Below are 19,988 nucleotides of genomic sequence, written 5' to 3'. Positions count from 1 at the left end.
GTATTTTCCTTTAATGCACATTGTTAAAATACACTAATGCTGATGGTAGCTTGTACTGGAGGTAGTACCCATCAAGTCCGCTCACTCCCTTCCTTCTGCATCATCTGCTGATGTACGTTACTACTAATTAATGGTGATTAGCATGACATCCATCCATACTGATACATACATGGCCTTTGCACTGAAAAGACGTGTGAGCGTATAGTTCATACATGTGAACAGAAATGTGATGCTATGAAAGGCTGTATGAAAGATGAAAAACTAGTGGGGAAAAAAGGAGGAACTGGAACAGGCTGCTTTTTTATGGATCTGTAAAGTTTCTATTTCTGGGTCACTGGTTTCCTCTGGCTGGTGGAAATCTGTTCCTGGGGCAGGCTTGCTCCTCAGAGCATCTTCACATAGCAAAAATGATCTGGAATGGTTCTGTTCAGAGTGCAACAAAAAGTGTGGGGAGGGATGGGGCTGGTCTCTCCTGGTGTAGCCTGGATCTCCGGGTGTTCTCCTCAAGGCGATTCCATCTTGTTGTCCTCAAAATCACATTTATTATGTGGTGTGCAACAAGCCAATAATTACACACTTGAGAGAGATATTATTTGCACAAGCCTGGATGCTTGGTGGGTTTCCACAAATCCAACACACCCCACTGGACTTTCCACGCCATTATTTACAAAAGTTCAGAGTTAGTCTTTTTCCAAGGTCAGCCCCTATATTAAGATTATTTTGTAATTTCCATACAAGTTAGCCAATCCCCAGCTAACTTCTCCACATTCAATGGGGAAGGGTCTGCACCTGGGCAAGATCTTTTTGACCCTGAGGCATGATCTTAAGTATTATAATGAAGATAGTTCAGCTGTAGGATATACAGACCTTGAGTCCTTTGCCAAATTATCGGTGTATGCACACACATACATCAGCATTTTGATTTACTCATCTCTAAAGATTGTTAATTCCCATATGTCGTTGACTAAGGGCTGCTAGCTGCTGTCTTCCCACTCATTATGTCTCATTTCTTGCTGATTAGGTTTGAAAGTATACAAAGAGTTTACATTTAAATAAAAATCTAAATTAAAATATCTTGATATACTCCACATTTTGCAAGTCCAGCTTCGGTTCCCCTCACGGAGATACCCCCGGACTGGGCTCACTGCCGGTTCCCCTCACGGAGGTGCAAGGCGGCTCATGGCCGCCTCGGTTCCCCTCACGGAGGGGCTGATCCCCCTCACGGAGGTGCAAGACGGCTTATGGCAGCCCCGGTTCCCCTCACGGAGGGGCAGATCCCCCTCACGGAGGTGCAAAGCGGCTTATGGCAGTCTCGGTTCCCCTCACAGAGCGGCCGGTCCCCGCCACGGAGGTGCGAGGCGGCTCATGGTCGCCTCGGTTCCCCTCACGGAGGGGCTGATTCCTCTCACGGAGGTGCAAAGCGGCTTATGGCAGCCCCGGTTCCCCTCACGGAGGGGCGGGGCGGGGGTCGTTCCCGTTCCCCATCACGAAGGTGCAAGTGGGCTTATGGCAGTCTCGGTTCCCTTCTGATAGGGGCCGGTCACCCTCACGGAGGTGCGAGGCAGCTCACGGCCGCCTGGGCTTCCCTCACGGAGGGGCCGGTCCCCGCACGGAGGTGCAAGCCGCCTGGGCTCCCCTGACGGAGGGGCCGGTCTCCGCACGGAGGTGCAAGCCGCCTGGGCTCCCCTCACGGAGCGGCCGGTCCCCGCACGGAGGTGCAAGCCGCCTGGGCTCCCCTCACGGAGGGGCCGGTCTCCGCACGGAGGTGCAAGCCGCCTGGGTTCCCCTCACGGAGCGGCCGGTCCTCGCACGGAGGTGCAAGCCGCCCGGGTTCCCCTCACGGAGCGGCCGGTCCCCGCACGGAGGTGCAAGCCGCCTGGGCTCCCCTCACGGAGGGGCCGGTCCCCTCACGGAAGTGCAAGCCGCCTGGGCTCCCCTCACGGAGGGGCCGGTCCCCGCACGGAGGTGCAAGCCGCCTGGGTTCCCCTCACGGAGGGGCCGGGCGGGGCTCGAGCGCGGCTCCCGGAGCCGGCCGTGCCGTTGCGGCGGTGCCGGCAGGGGGCGCGGGCGCGGCCGTTCCGCCATGGCGGATTACGAGGCGGTGCAGCGCGGTCCGCTGCGGCTGAAGGGCAGCGGCGGGGCCCTGGGGGCCGGCAAACGGTGAGGGGGGTCGAGGGGAACCGGGGGAGAACGGGGGGCGGTGAGGAGGGGCCGGGAGAACGGTGGGCGAGGAGGGGACACACAGCCCCGGGGCTGAGCGCTGACCGGGCGCTTCCCGCAGGAAGAAGAAGAAGGCGAAAGACAAGGCCCAGATCCTGGAGCAGATCGTGAGCAGCAAGAAGCAGGAGGAGGAGAAGAAGCGCGGGCTGGACAAGCGGACCCCGGCGCAGGTGGCCTACGAGAAGATGCAGGAGAAGCGGGTAAGGCTTTAAAAACCGCCGCCACCCCTGGGGTGCGGCCGCTGAGGGGGCTGCGAGTGCCGGGAGTAACCGGCCCTTCTGTGTCTCCTACAGCAAATGGAGCGGATCCTGAAGAAGGCGTCGAAAACCCACAAGCAGCGAGTGGAGGTGAGCAAAACCATCCCGCGTTCCTCAGACCGGCGTGTTTGTTGTTGGGCTGAAGGAACTGTTCCGCCTTGTGAAACACAAGCCGGGACGCACGGGGGCTTATGGTTCAATTTGGTGATGTCAGCACCCTGTTTTCTTTCTCTTTCCCTCCCCCAGGACTTCAACAGGCACTTGGATACTCTGACTGAGCATTACGACATTCCCAAAGTCAGCTGGACTAAATGACCGGGCTGCTTTTCACTGCTCTGGAGCTGGAGTCGTGTTTTGTTTGTGTCAAGCAGGGTTGCCATGTAAATCTGTCTTTTCTCCATATTGTCTAATACATCTTCTGAGCTTTTATGACTTTATACTGTCTTATCTTATAGACTTGTTTTTTTAAAACCAAACATCCAGCAATGTCTCCTCTGGGCTGAGGAGCTCTGGTTTACGTCGATACAGAGGGCTGGTTTTTTTTGTGTTTATAGTGAGATTAAGGCCAAAACTAATTGCTGTGAGCCAGATGGAAAACATTCCTTTATTTCTTTGGTTCTAACAGTTCTCCCTTTTTGAAGTGGAGAGTCTGGCAGTCTCACATTTAAGTTTCTGTTGTAAGTTATGTGAATTGTATAATTACTTTCTATCAAGTTCTGTCAGAGGCCATGTTGAAAAATGTGAAATATGTAAAATTGTTTTAGGAAAGGATATTCTTAGGTATTTGATCTTTGTATACTTTCAAACCTAACCGGCAAGAAGGGAGGTTTAATCCATGGAATAGGGAGCAGCCAACAAGCTCTGAGCGATGTCCAAGTTTCAACAGCTGATGTGCAGGATTTCTGGGATCCCACCGAGCATCCAGGCTTGTGCAGCTCTGAAATAAATAATCAGTGTGTCTCTCGAGTGTCTAATTACTGCCTTGCTGTGCACCGGGTACTGAATCCGATTTTTGTGGAAAACAGTATCATTTCTATCTTGAGTATCAACAGTATCATTTCTATCTTGAGTATCAACAGTATCATTTCTGTCTTTCAGAGGGGTCTGCTGCAACTTGTAAATTCGGTGTCATTTATTAAAACGCGGCTTTCATCCCTTTTCCGGTGCTGATACACGTATGAAATGGGGCGTGTGGAGTTCGAGTCTTACCCCTCTGAGGGATGACATGTATCATGGTGTTCGAACTCCTAACGCGCCGCTTAAACCGGGATATTGTTCTTAACCCGAATGAGTTTTTCCGCCGCGGGCGCCGTTGAGCCCTGGCTCCTCAGCGGGTGTCCGGGGCCCCACGTCAGCCTGGGCGGGCTGGAGCCGCCCGGCCCGCCGCGGGGGCTGTGCCAGCGCTCCCGGGACGGGCGCGGGGGAAAAGCACGCCGGGACTATTTAACGGCGCCGTCCGCTCGCGGTGTCCTTCCGCCGCTGCGCGCAGCCGCCGGTGCGGCCGGTGGCGTCACTTCCCGCGGAAGCGGAAGCGGAAGGCGGGCGGGACGCGGCCCGGCCGGGGCGATGTCGGCCAGCGCCGTCTATGTGCTGGACCTGAAGGGGAAGGTGAGGCCCGGCGCGGAGCTGGGGGCTCCGCTCCCCCAGCTGGGGGTTCTGCCAGGGCTGCGGGGGCCGCGTTCCGCTTCCCGGGCTGCCAGCCCCGGGTTAGCCGAGCGGGGACAGGGGAGCTGTGGGGAGCTGTGGCCTGCAGCCCCTCGCCGGTAGAGATGTTGGGTGAGGCGGCATCCCCGGGGTAGTCTCTGCCGGTATCGTAGCCGCTTTGCCTCAGAGGAGTTGCGTGTTTTCTTATCCTAAAATCATTCTTAGAGCCTGAGCACTAATAGAGGAAGGATAGGTCTGGAAAATACTAATACATGGCTTTGCAATTAAATGTTGGTATTTGCGTTTTAATTGGCAGAGTGCTTCGGCATTGTGATGCTTCGGCATTGTGATTTGCACTTACAAATGCAGAGAGGCTCGAGGGAAGCTGGATTATTTTAGAGGGGTTTTTGAAGCATTCGTGTGTCTTGCATGATAAAGCCCTTGTGAAAGAGAAAAAAGAAGGATTTGGTTGCTTTCCTTATAGGTCCTGATCTGTCGGAATTATCGTGGAGATGTGGACATGTCAGAGGTGGAACATTTTATGCCAATCCTTATGGAAAAGGAAGAAGAGGGGACGCTTTCTCCTATCCTAGCACATGGAGGAGTTCGTTTCATGTGGATTAAACATAACAACCTGTATCGTATCCTTTGTGCTGCAGATGTGCTCACCTGCCAAGGCTTGCTGGTTTGGTTTTTATTTTAATGTCAAAATGCAAGTTGGAGAATGGGTGAAGTGGTGTAAAGAGGCTATATTCAGTGAAGTAAGTTATATTAAACAGGGGTTTTGTGCTTTACATAGTGTCTTATATACTAGCAGCACAAGGTCGGGAAAAGTGTTGTAATTTTACTCTAATTAATGATTTCCTGAATGTTTATTTTCATATGTCCCTAGAGCATAGGTGCTGGTAAGTAGTTAATGCAGAATTCTTCCAGGCAACTCCAAGTGCCTTAAATTAGGCTTTTTTTAAAATGGTCTTAGTAAACTTATTTTAAAATGCACATTCCTGAACATCCTTTATCAGTTGTTGCAACTTCTAAGAAAAATGCTTGTGTTTCACTGGTGTTTTCATTTTTATATAAAGTAGTTCAGGTGAGTATATTTCAGAAGTAATTTTTATGTTCTGTCTAAATAGAAGTGCATAGAGCTTTCACATTTTTTAAGAACTTCAACAACAGCATTTTTACTTTATATTTGATTATTTTGTAGAGCTGTCTTCTTAACCACTAATAAGGGCACTGATATTTTGTAGCTGTGTAGGCAGAGGATGGGGGCACAGTGCTGTAAGTAGTTACACAAGACCTGAGCACCTGGAGGAGACTGGGAATTGGTGCATGTGTTGTGGTGCTTCACACAGATCCTGTGTTTGCCTCATCTGTACCTCTTGAGAAAAATATATTCTCCAGAATAGATATTTTTCATAATAGTTTCTTCTAGGATTCTCTGTATCTGTTTTAATTGTGGTGAGTTTCCTGGGGCTGATCTGAGCAGAATGCCGTTTGGGAAGTATGGGGTTGGGGTTGGAACTTTACAAGATTATTATTTTAGATGCAGGAATACCTTCTCTGTGTGCTCTGCTGCCTCAGTTAATGTCTTTCTTCTCCCTCTCCCTCCTCTTGTTGTATTTCAGGTTTTTTCTGAATATTTCAAGGAGTTGGAAGAAGAGAGCATTAGGGATAATTTTGTTATTATTTATGAGTTGTTAGATGAGCTTATGGATTTTGGTTATCCACAAACCACTGATAGTAAAATTTTACAAGAGTAAGTATCACTCAACAGTGACAAAGCCCTTGGAATGTTTTGAGCCTTTTTCCATAGGCAAACAAATGTTTCAATGTGTTCTAATTATCAGAAATATTATTTTTTTTCCATGCCAATTTTCTGGTTGTGAAGGTACATCACTCAGGAAGGCCACAAACTTGAAACTGGAGCCCCACGCCCACCTGCCACTGTTACAAACGCTGTTTCATGGAGATCAGAAGGGATAAAATACAGGAAAAACGAGGTGTTCCTGGATGTCATAGAGTCTGTTAACCTTTTGGTGGGTACCTTGGACTTCAACTTTTGTGTAAGAATTGTAGTAGGAAGTGTTAAAAAGGGCTTTTTGTGTGAAAACCTGCAATAAAAAGTCTGACTGTGGATGGTGTGCTGTGACACTCAAAGCAATGTAATCATTAAGTTCCCATTAAATCATTAATTAAGTAATGTAATAATAATGAAGTAATGTAATCATTAAGGAAATCCAGTACAAATAATGCTTTAATTGTGTGTATTGCTGATTTTTGGATATATCCTTTTATCCTCTATCTGTGCTGCTTCACATCCCTGATTTAATTCACTCTGCTGGATTAATTCCTGATAAGAAACACATCCAAGAAAACCCAGGGCATGGGGATAGGGTGGGAGTGTTTCTTGTATGTCACAGCATACCACATCAGAGAAGTCTTACCTCCCTCTTCATCTTTGTTCAGGTCAGTGCCAACGGGAACGTGTTACGGAGCGAGATAGTTGGATCCATTAAAATGAGAGTTTTCCTCTCAGGAATGCCAGAGCTGCGCCTTGGCTTGAATGACAAAGTTCTCTTTGATAACACAGGCCGTGAGTGTTGCACTATCATGACAATCATCACAGATGCTGTCAGGAGTTTTGAGTTCTGGGATGCCTGGGGAGCATGGTAATCACAGAATCGTGAAGGTTGGAAAAGCCCTCTGAAATCATGAGGTCCAACTGCTGAGCACCACTAAGCCGTGTCCCCAGGTGCCACATCCACAGGCCTTTTGAACACTTCCAGGGCTGGTGACCCCACCAGTGCCCTGGGCAGCCTGTGCCAATGCATGACCATCCTTTCAGTGAAGAAAGTTTCCCAGAATATAACCTAAACCTCCAGTGGCACAACTTGAGGCCATTTCCTCTTGTCCTGTCCCGTGTTGCCCGGGAGCAGAGCCTGACCCCACCTGGCTCCATGCTCCTGTCAGGGAGTTGTGGAGAGTGAGAAGGCTCCCCCCGAACCTACTTTTCTCCAGGCTGAGTCCCCCCATCTCCCTCAGCTGCTCCTTGTGCTCCAGCCTCTTCCCCAGCTCCATTTCCTTTTCTGGACACACTTCAACCCCTCAATGTTTTCCTTGTTGTGAGGAGTCCAAAACTGATGGCAGGATTGGAGGTGCCTCAGCAGTGCCCAGCACAGGGGGATAGTCACTGCCCTGATCCTAGAAGGTTGGCTAAAAGGAAGGAATGTCAGCAGGCAGCATCTGTGCTGTGGCAAGACTTGGGGCCATAGTTTGTGTGACCTGTGTGTTTCCTGCTAGGTGGGAAAAGTAAATCAGTGGAACTGGAAGACGTGAAGTTCCACCAGTGTGTTCGTCTCTCTCGCTTTGAAAACGACAGGACAATCTCCTTCATTCCACCTGATGGAGAGTTTGAGCTCATGTCGTATCGTCTCAATACCCACGTGAGTCTGGATGTTTGCCTTTTTAAAATGAGAATGGTTTAGGTTGTAGCCACAATAGCTTTCCCTTTTTATTTTTTTTTTTTTTTTTCATAAAACATGGGCAGCACATGGATCTTCGAGTCAGCTGTTAATAGCAAAACGTGGTGCTCACTCCTTCTGGAGGAAGAAGAAGGTTTAGACTTAGCAATAAGTCTCTGTATTTTCAACTGCTTTTGAAATACTGTGTTTTTAATCTAACTGCACAATGTCAGTGTAACACTTCGTTGTGCTTGTTAACAGCAGTATTTATGGCACTTTGTTTTATTGGAGTATGCCAGCCATGGTGACAAAGGTGGCATGTCAAAAAATTCAATCTAGAGAAGGTCTATAGCAAAGAAATAGTTCAGTCCCTAGTATGTAAAAATATCAAATATTTTCTAATGCAAGTGTTTGTTATTAGGGATTAATCTGAGACATACATTTTTAAGCCTATAATTGTTGTACATTTGCTCATTGGTATATAATTGCTTGCTCATTTGTATAATTATTTCTTAAAAACCACAATTCTATCATTTTGAACACCCCAGGCTGCATTTTCTGTGTGGTTCACATATTGAGTGTAGCTTTAAGGGAAAGCAACATTTTAGTGACTCTGTCAGAATAAAACTCAGAGCTGTGATGTGTTTTTTCACCACCAGGTAAAGCCCCTGATCTGGATTGAGTCTGTGATTGAGAAACATTCCCACAGCCGCATCGAGTACATGATCAAGGTCAGACATCCTTAAGTAATCATGGCTAATTTTAGTCTTCTTTTGTTTGTTTTCAAAGCTTGATGAGCAGTATATGCATTTTTGTGCAAGTATTCAGGATTTCTGTGGGACTTGGATACCTTTGAAGACTTCATTTGTCAGTTATGATCTCAGTTCCAGTTCTGGTTCTCAGGATACAGGTTGGGGTGGAGGGGAGCTGTGTGTCTCACAGCTCTCTGAGCTCACCAGCATCATGGAAATACTTAGACCCTGCTTTTCTGCTTTATTGTTTTTCTTCTTTAGGCAAAGAGTCAATTTAAGCGTCGATCAACTGCCAACAATGTGGAGATTCACATCCCAGTTCCAAATGATGCAGATTCGCCAAAGTTCAAAACCACTGTTGGAAGTGTCAAATGGGTTCCAGAGAACAGTGAAATTGTCTGGTCCATTAAATCTTTTCCAGTAAGTGTTATTTTTTGCTCTTACCACCAAAGAGTGTAATAATTACTTAACACTAATATTTCATTCACGTTTAGACTCTGCCTAAAGCAAATCCTATTGGTATCAGACAAGTAGCAGTGTCTCCTCTTTTTTCCTCTTTTTTCCTCTTTTTTCCTCTTTTTTCCTCTTTTTTCCTCTTTTTTCCTCTTTTTTCCTCTTTTTTCCTCTTTTTTCCTCTTTTTTCCTCTTTTTTCCTCTTTTTTCCTCTTTTTTCCTCTTTTTTCCTCTTTTTTCCTCTTTTTTCCTCTTTTTTCCTCTTTTTTCCTCTTTTTTCCTCTTTTTTCCTCTTTTTTCCTCTTTTTTCCTCTTTTTTCCTCTTTTTTCCTCTTTTTTCCTCTTTTTTCCTCTTTTTTCCTCTTTTTTCCTCTTTTTTCCTCTTTTTTCCTCTTTTTTCCTCTTTTTTCCTCTTTTTTCCTCTTTTTTCCTCTTTTTTCCTCTTTTTTCCTCTTTTTTCCTCTTTTTTCCTCTTTTTTCCTCTTTTTTCCTCTTTTTTCCTCTTTTTTCCTCTTTTTTCCTCTTTTTTCCTCTTTTTTCCTCTTTTTTCCTCTTTTTTCCATGGATGAAAGATTGGAACTTGCTAATAGATGTAGTTTATATTTATTTCACTTGGACACTTGGATATTTTTTCAGAATCCGGGCAGAGAGCACATTTTTGAGTGATGTCTCTGGGTGGTGTAATCCTTGGCCTGGCCTTAGCAGCAGCTGTTTGAGTTTTGTCAGGCTCTGCTTCTTGGGTGGTTCCATGAGCATGAGGTCTGTCCCCTGCTAATGGTGTGATAGTAGTGCAGCTGTGTGTCACTATTTGTTCTCAATTTATGACTATGAGGCTGGAAAAAAAATTAATTATGCCTCAGGCTGGATCTGCTTGTTTTTTTTTTTTTTTTTTTTTTTTTTTTTTTTTTTTTTTTTTTTTTAAAAAGGATTTTTAAAATTAAAATATATGTCACTTTGAGGCCCTGGAGAAGAGCTGGAATACATAGTGGAGTTCAGCAGTTTGATGTTAAGAAAGCTACTTGTATTGTTGCAAGTTTTTTATTATTTTTTTTTGCTTCAAAAAAAAAAAATGTCCCTTTTGGATAGGGTGGAAAAGAATACCTGATGAGAGCTCACTTTGGACTTCCAAGTGTGGAAGCTGAAGACAAGGAAGGAAAACCTCCCATCAGTGTAAAGTTTGAGATTCCCTATTTCACCACTTCAGGAATCCAGGTCAGTGATTGAAAACAGAAATACTGATAAATTCACATGCTGCCCTCTAACACACGAGCTGTTTCTCATCCTGATGATTCCTGTTCAGTTTTATCCCCAAGACAGATTTTTACCCATAAAAGGGTCAGGTTTTTTGCTAAATGCTGCTTTGTCAGCATGGGAGGCTTTATGTCTTACAAATCTTTCTTTCCAGGTTCGTTACTTAAAGATAATTGAGAAGAGTGGCTACCAGGCTTTGCCCTGGGTCCGGTACATCACCCAGAATGGAGGTGAGAGGAAGGGAATACTTTGTTTCTGCAGAATAAACCTGCCCATTGAAGCTCCTGTTTTTGAGTCTGGAACTATCTGCTTTAGATACACAGTAGATTAAAATGCACTGTTTCTTTTCTAGTCCCCTCTTTGGGGGATTAGAATGGAGGTGAGAGGAAGGGAATATTTTCTTTCTCCAGATATAACCTACAAATTGAAGCTCCTGTTTTTGAGTATGGAACTATCTGGTTTACATACACAGTAAATTAAACTACACTGTTGATTTTTTAGTTCCCTTTTTGGTGTAGTAATGAAAGACCCAGTGGGGTAGAGTGGTCATGCTGTTCAAATATTTTCTAATTGAGCTGGAATTTGGTAAATTTAAAAACAAAGATGACATTAGCAGTATGCTCACACATATCATTCTGCCAGCTTTAAAATGTATAAGACACTGTCTAGTAAAAAATACTAGATTCTTAGCAAGCAAAAATGATGGGATTTGGTTTTGTTGGGGATTTTTGTTGCTGTGGTGGCATTGTTGTTGTCATTTGGGTGTTTTTTTTTTTTTTTGTTTAGTTAGTTTGTTTTTCACTTTTTTTTGTTTCTGTTTTTATGAGTAATTTTTTCCTGGCATTTAAGCATGACTGCCCACAATTGCCTTGCTTCTCATGGCCATTCTAAGCAAAGATTTGAGTTTATTTTATAGAATTGTTGAATCCCAGACTGGTTTGGATGGGAAGGGACCTTAAAGCTCATCTTGTTCCACCCCTGCCATTGGGCAGGGACACCTTCCACTGTCCCAGGCTGCTCCCAGCCCCATCCAGCCTGGCCTTGGACACTTCCAGGGATCCAGGGGCAGCCACAGCTTCCCTGGGCACCCAGGGCCTCACCCCCACACAGGAAAGAATTTATTCCTAATATCCCATCTAACCCTTCCCTCCTTCAGTTGAAGGCTATTCCCCCTCTCAGTGTTTTATTGCTATTTGCACATTCTTTTAATAATATATATTAATACAAGAATGCATTTTATCACTTTATCCCAAATTGCTGCTCTGCTTTACTCCTTTGAATGAGAGAAATGATTAAAATTGGGTTTTTGTTGTTTTTTTTCCCCCTTTACAGACTACCAGCTCCGAACACAGTAAAACACCTCACAGGCACCACAGACAACAAACCTTCAGGCCTAGAATTCATTTGCAGAAGCTTCTGTGGTCCTGAGAGCTGTGAATGTTGTTGCCAAGGGTCTCGTTTCTGCAATCTTGGATTGACAGAAGAAAGATTGGAAATTTATTGATTTCAATAATGTGTTTGAGCTTTTGAACCATTAGTATTGATTGTGTGAATATTTATTTCATTCTTAGAACATGCTGATCTTGCTGCTAAATGCTAATTACATTAGGAGTAGCAGTTACATTGAGGAGCCAGGAATCCAGAATGAACCTTGGGAATGTCTTGTCGATGCCTTGTCCGTTACAGTCACAGAGTTTCTAGTATTTGTATTTTAGGATCCCTAAAGACATTGGCAGCATTATGCTACAAATTAGGGACAGGATTGTGCAATTAAATGACTGCTGAACACTTAGTTGTATTTAGCCCAAGGTATTTATTTTTTTTTTCTGGGCATTTGGGTGCCTTAACTCATTCATAGCTCTGTTAACTTAAAAAAAAAAAAATTACAGAATACGAGTTGAAATTATCTGAAGTCAAAAAACACCATTACCTTTTCTTTTTTTTTTTTTTTTTTTTGCATGGTTTCAAAGGAATTAATCTGAGAGAACAGCTTCAAGTGAAAGGTTTGGAAACAAAAATAGAGATCTGTTAAAGACTAAGTTAACTGAGAACAAGAGATGACAGGAGTAAATGCCTGTGGGAGAGTCTCTGGAAGCAGGATTGCTGGCTCCAGGCAGTCAGAATGCAGAGGAAAGAGTTCCAACCTTGTGACACCCCAGGGCCTGGAAACCCTCTGCCAACTGACCAGTACATGCTTTTTCAAATTTCTGTTGATCAAACGTGTTCCCAATTGTCATATGTAGGCATGAAGCCTTAGATTAGGGATTCAAAGACCAAAACACTTCGAGAGGTAATGTAATTTGGTAGGAAGATTGGGTGCTTTTGATTATTTTTCCAGATAATTGTAACATACTCCAAGCTCTTCCTGGAAGTTACTGTGAAAGAAGAGGCCGACAAAAACACAGTTGCCATCTTTCTTCCAGCTTGCCTTTTGTGTTAATTTAGGGCAAATACTTCCCCTTTCTGCTATAGTTTGCTAGAATTAACTACATTTGCCCTAAGGAGAGATGTTTTCTCAGTCTTTTCTGTTTGTAAGCAGCTATTACTGTATCTTCCTGGCAGAATGAATAACAGTTTGCAATGTTATTCTTACAGGTATTATTTTTTTTTACATGCCATTTAATTTTTTTCTGAGAAGCTACAATTGGCATGGGTGTACATAGTTATTTTAGGTTTTGGTGAGGTGTTTTTTTTTTTTTTCCAGGAAAATTGTGACGGTTATCAGTATTTTCTTTACACAACTTTCAGGATGTTTTAGGTTGAATTTAGTACTCCTGAGAGGTGCTAAACTTACACCATCAAAATCTAAATATCTATGTCTGCAGATGTGATGTGATAATACACTGTGTGCAAAATTCTCCACTGGTGGGAGAGTCCAGGAGTGTCCACAAAGAGTGAGAAGGTATTTCAGTCACTGTCCTCACTGAATCCTTGTTGACTGTACATACGTACACCTGTGTGTACAATTAGCCAAAAATCAGCTAAACTCCCCCCAGGCTGCAGCTGCTGTGACATCACAGAAGATATGCCTCAGGAAATCTAATGTCTGGTGGTGTTTGGCAACAACCACACACCCAGTTTTTGGCAACCATGGGTGTGGACAGGTGTATTCTGACTCTGTTTGTCACCCAAAAATCTTGATGTTGAAATGGAATCATCTTGTTCAAGATTTCAGTTCCACTACTCATTTTCATTTGAACAATTAAGCTTATGACTGGACTAAAACTTTTTATATTAAAACTGTTGACAAATCACTTTCTGCTGACTTTATTTTTCCAAGTGTTTGCTCTAATTATGCCTGTAAAATGTGACTCTCCATAGCTTTGTTTTCCTCTTGAAGTTTGGATCTTGTGGACCAGAACCATGTTTTCTCCTATTTTGTTGCAGTTTGACTGTTTTGATGATGGGGCATCAGCCATGCTTGTCCAGAAGGTAATAAAGGGCAGAAAGTCCTCTTTGACTCAGTTGTACTTTGCCTGATTCTTTTTCAGTTTGATCTACACCAGGTAGTAGCCTCTAATCTCAGCGTATGCTCACCTCTTATAATGTGAAGCCTGGATAAGTGGAGCAGAACTTTATAAAAGCAAAAAGTAACGATATTTGTTTACCAAATTCTGAAAAAAAAATCACTTTCCTATTCTCAACAAAATCCACCCATGCACAATAAAATTGACACTCAGAAAGCAAAATTCCCCCCCCCTCCTTTTCATGGCCGCCTCCTGAAATTCCAAACAGCGCAGGGTGTAACCCAGACCCAACCTGCCCCCACCCTGAATTTGGGCTGCCCTGACAGTCCCAAGTGCACCCTGCAAACTGACATCAGGAACCTGGGCTGGCCACTTTTCTTTCCCAGGGAAAAGGGCTGGTGTTTGTGTTCAAGAGCCCTGCGGCCCGGAGTGGGCAGCTGCCTCCTGAAATTCCGAATTGCTCAGGGTGGAGCCCATAAACAACCTACCTCCACTTCCAATCTGAGCTTCCCTGACAGTCCCAATCGCATCCTGCAAACTGACATCAGGAGCCTGGGGTGGTGGTATTGGTGCTGGGAGCCCCAGCGCCTGGGGAGAATGATGTCTGAACTCCAATGGTTTCAGAAGTCTAATTAATTATTTTATTATACTATAATTATATTACACTAACAAGAACTAACTAACTAGAAAACCCGTGACTCTCTCCTGAGAGTCCCGACACAGTGTGGATCCAACTGGTCAATGAATCCAAACACCAGCACCAGAATCCAATCAAACAATCACCTCGGGTAAACAATCTCCAAATCACATTCCACATGGGCACAAACAGGAGCAGCGAATGAGATAAGCATTGGTTTGATTCTCTTTTCTCAGCCTCTCTCAGGAGAACTCCTGAGAAAGCTAAGTCTCCCTCTGTTCAGAGGGCATGTGAATAGCACATGGTGAGTTTGGTTTCACAAGGAAAAGGGCTGGCGTTTGTGTTCAGGGGCCTGTGGCCCTGAGTGTGGCCACTCACTGTTGCACTGCGGATGCCTGTGTAGCTGCACTGGCAAAAAGACAGAAACAAGGGATGTTATTCCAGCACTTGATCTACCAGGAGGGCAGGTTTGGGTGAGACACTGAGATGAAACTTCCCTGGGAGGTTGGAGAGACCCCTGGATCCCTGGAAGTGTCCAAGGCTGGACAGGTCTTGGAGCCACCTGGGAATTTGGAAGGTGTCCCATGTAGAATGAGATGGGCTGTAATATCTCCTCCAACACAAACTACTCTGTGATCCTATGAGTAATTTTTTTCCCACAAGTTTTGTTCTTATCTGTTAAATCTTTATCTCACTGAACTTCGTTCTCTGCTTAATGTGGTAAAATGTAAATATCTTGGTTTGCCACCATGTTATAGGTAAGTGCCTGATACAAAAGACTTTTAAAAGAGGATTTGCATGATTGAAGCGTCTAACCTGTGTTTTCAGCTCGCTGTGGTTTCATAGTTGTGTTGGCAGTTGGCTGGATATGCTCGCAGCAGAAACATTCCCTGTCCCTCCCCAGGCGTGCAGACCTGTCTCTTCATTACGCGCCATTTAATTGCTCCTTGATTAGATAATTGTCTCTGCAGGTGCGTCAGCGGCGCTCCCTGTGCGAGTGGTTTCATTTCCTGTAGTAGTGCGTGTGTGTAACTCAATGAGAGAAGTACAAACACGCCTTGGAGCCGCTGCCCTGGCCGCTCTGCCAGAAGATGGCATTCCCAGCACGCTGCTCCCAGTACAGACCAGCAAGAGTGCTGCGAACGGTATGTACCCAACGTGCCTTGATTTTGGAAGGCACAACTATTTTAGTGACTCTGAGTGCATTAAAAACCGCCCAAAACATGTAATTAAATTGTTTTTTTAGCCTTATGCAGTGTGATTTTTTTTTTCCTTTTTTATTTTGGAGTTGAGCAACTTCGCAATGTAGCTGGATAGTTTTAACATTCTTAATTCTTGCTTTTTCTCTCCATGTGGCTGATACTGGTACTCCTGCAACGTGCAGTAGGGAGATTGGTGCCAAGGGAAGGGATGACCCGGTGCAGCATCACAGGAGCAATTACTCGGGGTTGTACATTGGTTCTGGGTCACAAATTAAACTTCAGCTGCTGGTCTGAAAGTTCCTGTGTGATATGATATAATATTAAAAAAAAAAAAAATAGGACCTTTTCACCCTCCACACACTTGATTAGCTCTAGAGAAAACTGGTTTTGTCTCGAGAAATTAAGTTAGAACCTACTTCCCAATCAAGTAAAATGGGTGCCTTAGAAAAGCTTCATTCCACCTTGGTCTTCCAGCTGAAGAGTCTTTTCTTATGTGTTTTTAAGGTTTTCCTACTCTTCCTTCTCTCTTGGCAACTCTTTCTGCTGGAATACTGTTTGGACTGCTTATATTTGCTTCCCAGTTCTAGTTTAAGCTGGTTTTGTCTATAAAACATCCTTACACATAAAGAGAAACCATGAGACTTTATCTGGAGTGGATTTGCCTCTGGTTAGGCGATTGCACCTGTTTATTTCTGACTTATTTCTGTGAAAATAAAAAGGCTAAACCTTGGCACCTCAGTCTTTATCTTGTGCCAAATGCAGTGTTGCAATATGTTCAGTGCTTTTTTTTTCCCCTCTGTGGTTGACACCCACTGCTGTTTGTAATTTCAGCAGACCTGGCAAGGTTGATGGCCTTGCAGAAAACAGCATGGGAGAGCAAAGTTAAGGGACAATATGAATAATCTTAATTGCCACGGTAATTAACTATACAACAATGTTATTTACACTACAGGAGAAGTCAAAACGTAAACAAACAATTGTGAAACTTTTTTCCACGGAATTTTGTGCAGTTCGATGTGTTCTCTAAGTCATGCCCTCCCTACACACAGACAAAACTTGTTTCTCCTGTAGTTACAGCACGTTGGCTTGACTCAGCATTTGTGAAAGCACACTTGCAGCTCGCTGCAGGCAGATGCAGGAGATTCCCTTTTGTAGCTATTGCACATTAGGGATTTAGTGAAAACTCCGTGAAAAATATTGCACGTTAGGGAATTAGTGAAAAACTTTGAGGCTTTGGGAGCTCCAGCACAGGAAGGACATGGACCTGTTGGAACAAGTCCAGAGGAGGCCACCAAGATGATCAGAGGGATGGAGCAGCTCTGCTGTGAGGAAAGGCTGGGAGAATCCCAATTCCAAATCTTTGGGGTGACCTAACTGTGACCTCCCAGTATCTGACAGGAGCCCACAAGAGAGTCTGGAGTGACAGGACAAGGGGCAATGGCATCACACTGACAGAGAGAAGGTTTAGACTGGATATTAGGAAAAAAAAAATTGGTTTTGAGGCCCTGGCACAGGTTTCCAAAGAATCTGCCCTATCCCTGGGAATATTCAAGACTAGGTTTGATGGGGCTTGGAGCAACCTGGTCTAGTAGAAGGTGTCCCTGCCCATGGCAGGGGATAGAACAAGATGGGTTTTAAGGTCCTTGTAAGATTCCTGTGTTGTGCCTGTGACCTCCCAGGCTTTGACACTGCAGGGCTGTGTGGGCTCTTCTGAGTGTCATCACTGCTCTGGGCAGCAGCACATCTGGCTCTGTTCCTTCACACCAGCTCCCAAAGAGAAAGATGTAGGGATTTTTTAAGAGATAGGAGTTATAGCTAAACTGGGATCTGTATTTGTTCTCCTGGAAATGAAGGAGTGCTGTTTTATCAGGATGCATCCCGGACTGAGTTCCCAAGACACCTAAAACTGAGACCTTCCACAGCCCTGCCAAATCCATGGCATTTCACTGCAAGACTAAAGCCACTTTTCCCACTTCAGCTGTTCTGCTGCTCTGCGATTGTTGACAAACTCATTAAACCAGAGGACTTGGATAATTTTGAGTTTAACATCAGAGATTGTGCCCAGTTTATAACCTCTCCTCATCTCTTTCCTCCGACTCTGCATCTCTTTATGTCCATCTGGTCTTAAGTCCTGCCCTGACAGCTGCAGCATTGCATCAATGAAACTTCATTTTGCTGTAGGTGGAATTACTCTGAGCTGGAATTGTTGGACTGGATCACGGAGCCTCCAAGTTTGTTTGTGGGCTAATGGTCAAATAAATAAACAGAAACAGACCTGAATCAAATGATCAGCAACGTGAAGAACAAGATGCTCCTAGAGTCAGCATGCTGGGCTACAGCCCGTTCTGGAGAAAGTTTTGTAGGCTTAGTTCAAATCTTGGCTGTGGATTTGTACCTTGGATCAAAGTTTTGTTGCAGGCCCTTCTCCAATATAAAGCAAAGAAACATAAAACAACAAATATCTAGTGAAATCCAAACACAATCTGCTCTATGTTATGCTACAAAAATGAATGAACTCTGCCTCCCACCCACTCCCACTGTGACTTGCTGTGAATAAGCACCACTCAAAGGAAACCACTGCAAAAAGTTCTGCCTCTTTCCAGCAGGAATAACAATGGAGCAGGGAAGAATGCTGACTAGCTTTACCTCTGCTATTCCAGTTGGGCAGGTGTAGGTGAAGAGCAATGGGGTGTTTAAAAACCATTGAAAGGACTCACTCTTAGCACTGAACTGAAGCCCAAATATTCAATATATAGGCTTTATATTCAATTATAAGGCTTTAAAAATGTTTTTTTCCTAGTAAGTTAGGAAAAGCTACCTTTTCCATCCTTCTCAAGGAATGTCCTGTACCTCATCTGAGAATTTCTTAGACCATCTGAGGCAGCATGGTGGTTGCACCACAGATTTTGAGGGATAGAAGAGTATCTAGGGAAATCAGGCACGAAGGGTAAATCCACCCATTTGTTATTTATGGATCCTCAAGCCACTGGGTTACAGGTCACTGATGTACCTGTTGGATTTCAGGGAAAGCTTTGCACAGTGATTCTTCATGGGCACACTGGATTGCACTGATGAGAACTGGGTGTTGCTCCAAATCAGAAAGAGGGCAAATCTTGATCTGAGTTTTCCCACTTTAAGTAGTTAAAGAGGCCACAGAAGCTGCTGGCTCCTCCCCAGCAGAGAATGAAGAATTCAACTATCCCACCAAGTTCAGAAGCAAGCAGGGGCACTGAGTTTCCTGTAGTACCAAGATCTAGGGGGCTTTACATAAGCTGTGGCAAATACCTGTTGGATGGTGGGTATAGGAGATCTCAAATGTGTGTTAGAAACAGCCAGTTATTGAGAGGTAATGCAACACCCAAATTCAGGTGCTGTTTTATATTTTCAAGAAGTCCTTTCTTAAAAATCCTGGAATGCTGCTCCAAGCTGTACCTGTCACTGCTGCTGTCTGGCCAAGGAAATGGGACAAAACTGCACAGGCAAGAAAGGTTTGAAGACATTTCAGTATAAAAGTTGAGGGGAAAGCTTGAGGGAAAGGATGATGAAGGAGGATTTTTCAGAAATGCTGACATTATAAACAAAAAAAAAATCTGCTTTTTCATCTTCAAACACAAAAAAGCAGTCTATAAAGTTGAAAAGGAGCATGTTTTAAATGGACAAAACATATTATTAGTGTAGAATTCCACCTTTGCACTGTATTTGTTTAGAAAAGGACTTATCAGTCAAGCACTGCCCTGCATCAGAGGTAGGAACCTGTTGCTCCTCTATGTTTCAGTCCCTAATTACTCTGACCAATAACGAGCACATGGCTGCAGAACAAGTGTTTATTTTCTTGCTTGCTTATTTATTTAAACAAAAGCACAAGAAGAGAGGCTTCTGCGTGTGGTGGACTCTACAATTGTTAAAGTTTCCAAGAGGTCACAAGGGTGCCAGATAACATTAGCAGCTAAGTGCTGTGTTGTCCTGTTGTGTTATCAACAGGAAACATCTTTACCAGCACAGGAACTACAGCTTTGTAATTGGCCTGGTGCAAGAACATGACAGTATTTTCTCATCCTATCAGGACTCGGATATTTTGGGAACTGGTATATAAAGCTTGCAGCACACAGTGTCTCTTGGACATTAGGAACAGGTTCATGTCAGAAATCAGTGTGCTTTGCTATTTTAGTAGTTGCTATAGTTGCAGCATGAATTTTCTTGCCCTGCATGGTTCAGGATGGTATTTCATTACAGTCCATATGTGTATTTTTATTATTTGAGTGCAGATGGACGTGTTTAAAGGAATTAATATGGTGATATAAGCCTTGTAAAGAAGCCTTTAGCATATAAACAACAAATCCATAAATCATATCAATGCAGGCCATGTTTAGCTTTCATTAAATACTCATAGACTTCTATGGTGAAAGATTGAGCTCTATCCAAGCAAATTTCAGATTCACTGGATGATAAAATGTTATATTTGGGCTCTGAAATGAGCAGAGTTCTGCATGATCCATGTGTTGAACAGAGCAGCCCTTCTGCCTCACACAGTTAATGGCAAAAAAAGTGCAGCAACATCTCTAACTAGTGTTAGATCAGAGCAAGGAGTGTTTCAATGGAGCTGTAAAGAGCTCTTTTGGAGGGGGGCCAATATTGCAATTA

General features: G+C 44.2%; 2 protein-coding genes across 2 annotated transcripts; both read left to right on the top strand.

The window, feature by feature from the left end:
• The first annotated feature begins 2,009 nt into the window (after positions 1-2,009).
• On the top strand, positions 2,010-2,914 carry FAM32A (family with sequence similarity 32 member A). The gene is made up of 4 exons (XM_068174082.1): positions 2,010-2,160; positions 2,282-2,420; positions 2,514-2,567; positions 2,724-2,914. Exons 1-4 carry the CDS (start codon positions 2,084-2,086, stop codon positions 2,790-2,792), a joined length of 339 nt encoding a protein of 112 aa, XP_068030183.1. The 5' UTR covers positions 2,010-2,083; the 3' UTR covers positions 2,793-2,914.
• A 1,022-nt stretch (positions 2,915-3,936) lies between these two features.
• AP1M1 (adaptor related protein complex 1 subunit mu 1) lies at positions 3,937-13,501 on the top strand. Its single transcript, XM_068174068.1, has 12 exons — positions 3,937-4,085; positions 4,606-4,762; positions 5,144-5,211; positions 5,750-5,880; positions 6,013-6,160; positions 6,591-6,717; positions 7,425-7,567; positions 8,245-8,316; positions 8,599-8,757; positions 9,877-10,002; positions 10,196-10,271; positions 11,374-13,501. Exons 1-12 carry the CDS (start codon positions 4,044-4,046, stop codon positions 11,394-11,396), a joined length of 1,272 nt encoding a protein of 423 aa, XP_068030169.1. The 5' UTR covers positions 3,937-4,043; the 3' UTR covers positions 11,397-13,501.
• The last annotated feature ends 6,487 nt before the right edge of the window (positions 13,502-19,988 follow it).

The sequence above is a fragment of the Anomalospiza imberbis genome, chromosome 27, assembly GCF_031753505.1.
Source record: "Anomalospiza imberbis isolate Cuckoo-Finch-1a 21T00152 chromosome 27, ASM3175350v1, whole genome shotgun sequence".
NCBI classification, from domain to species: Eukaryota; Metazoa; Chordata; class Aves; order Passeriformes; family Viduidae; genus Anomalospiza; species Anomalospiza imberbis.
Note: the sequence above shows the minus strand (reverse complement) of the source record. Positions and strands in the feature narration are given on the sequence as shown.

Coding starts and splice junctions, on each gene's coding strand:
- FAM32A (XM_068174082.1), top strand. CDS start 2,084: ATGGCGGATTACGAGGCGGTGCAGCGCGGTCCGCTGCGGCTGAAGGGC. Junction 2,421..2,513: donor AGAAGATGCAGGAGAAGCGG/GTAAGGCTTTAA, acceptor TGTCTCCTACAG/CAAATGGAGCGGATCCTGAA. Junction 2,568..2,723: donor CCCACAAGCAGCGAGTGGAG/GTGAGCAAAACC, acceptor TCCCTCCCCCAG/GACTTCAACAGGCACTTGGA.
- AP1M1 (XM_068174068.1), top strand. CDS start 4,044: ATGTCGGCCAGCGCCGTCTATGTGCTGGACCTGAAGGGGAAG. Junction 5,212..5,749: donor TTTTATATAAAGTAGTTCAG/GTGAGTATATTT, acceptor GTTGTATTTCAG/GTTTTTTCTGAATATTTCAA. Junction 8,758..9,876: donor GGTCCATTAAATCTTTTCCA/GTAAGTGTTATT, acceptor CCTTTTGGATAG/GGTGGAAAAGAATACCTGAT.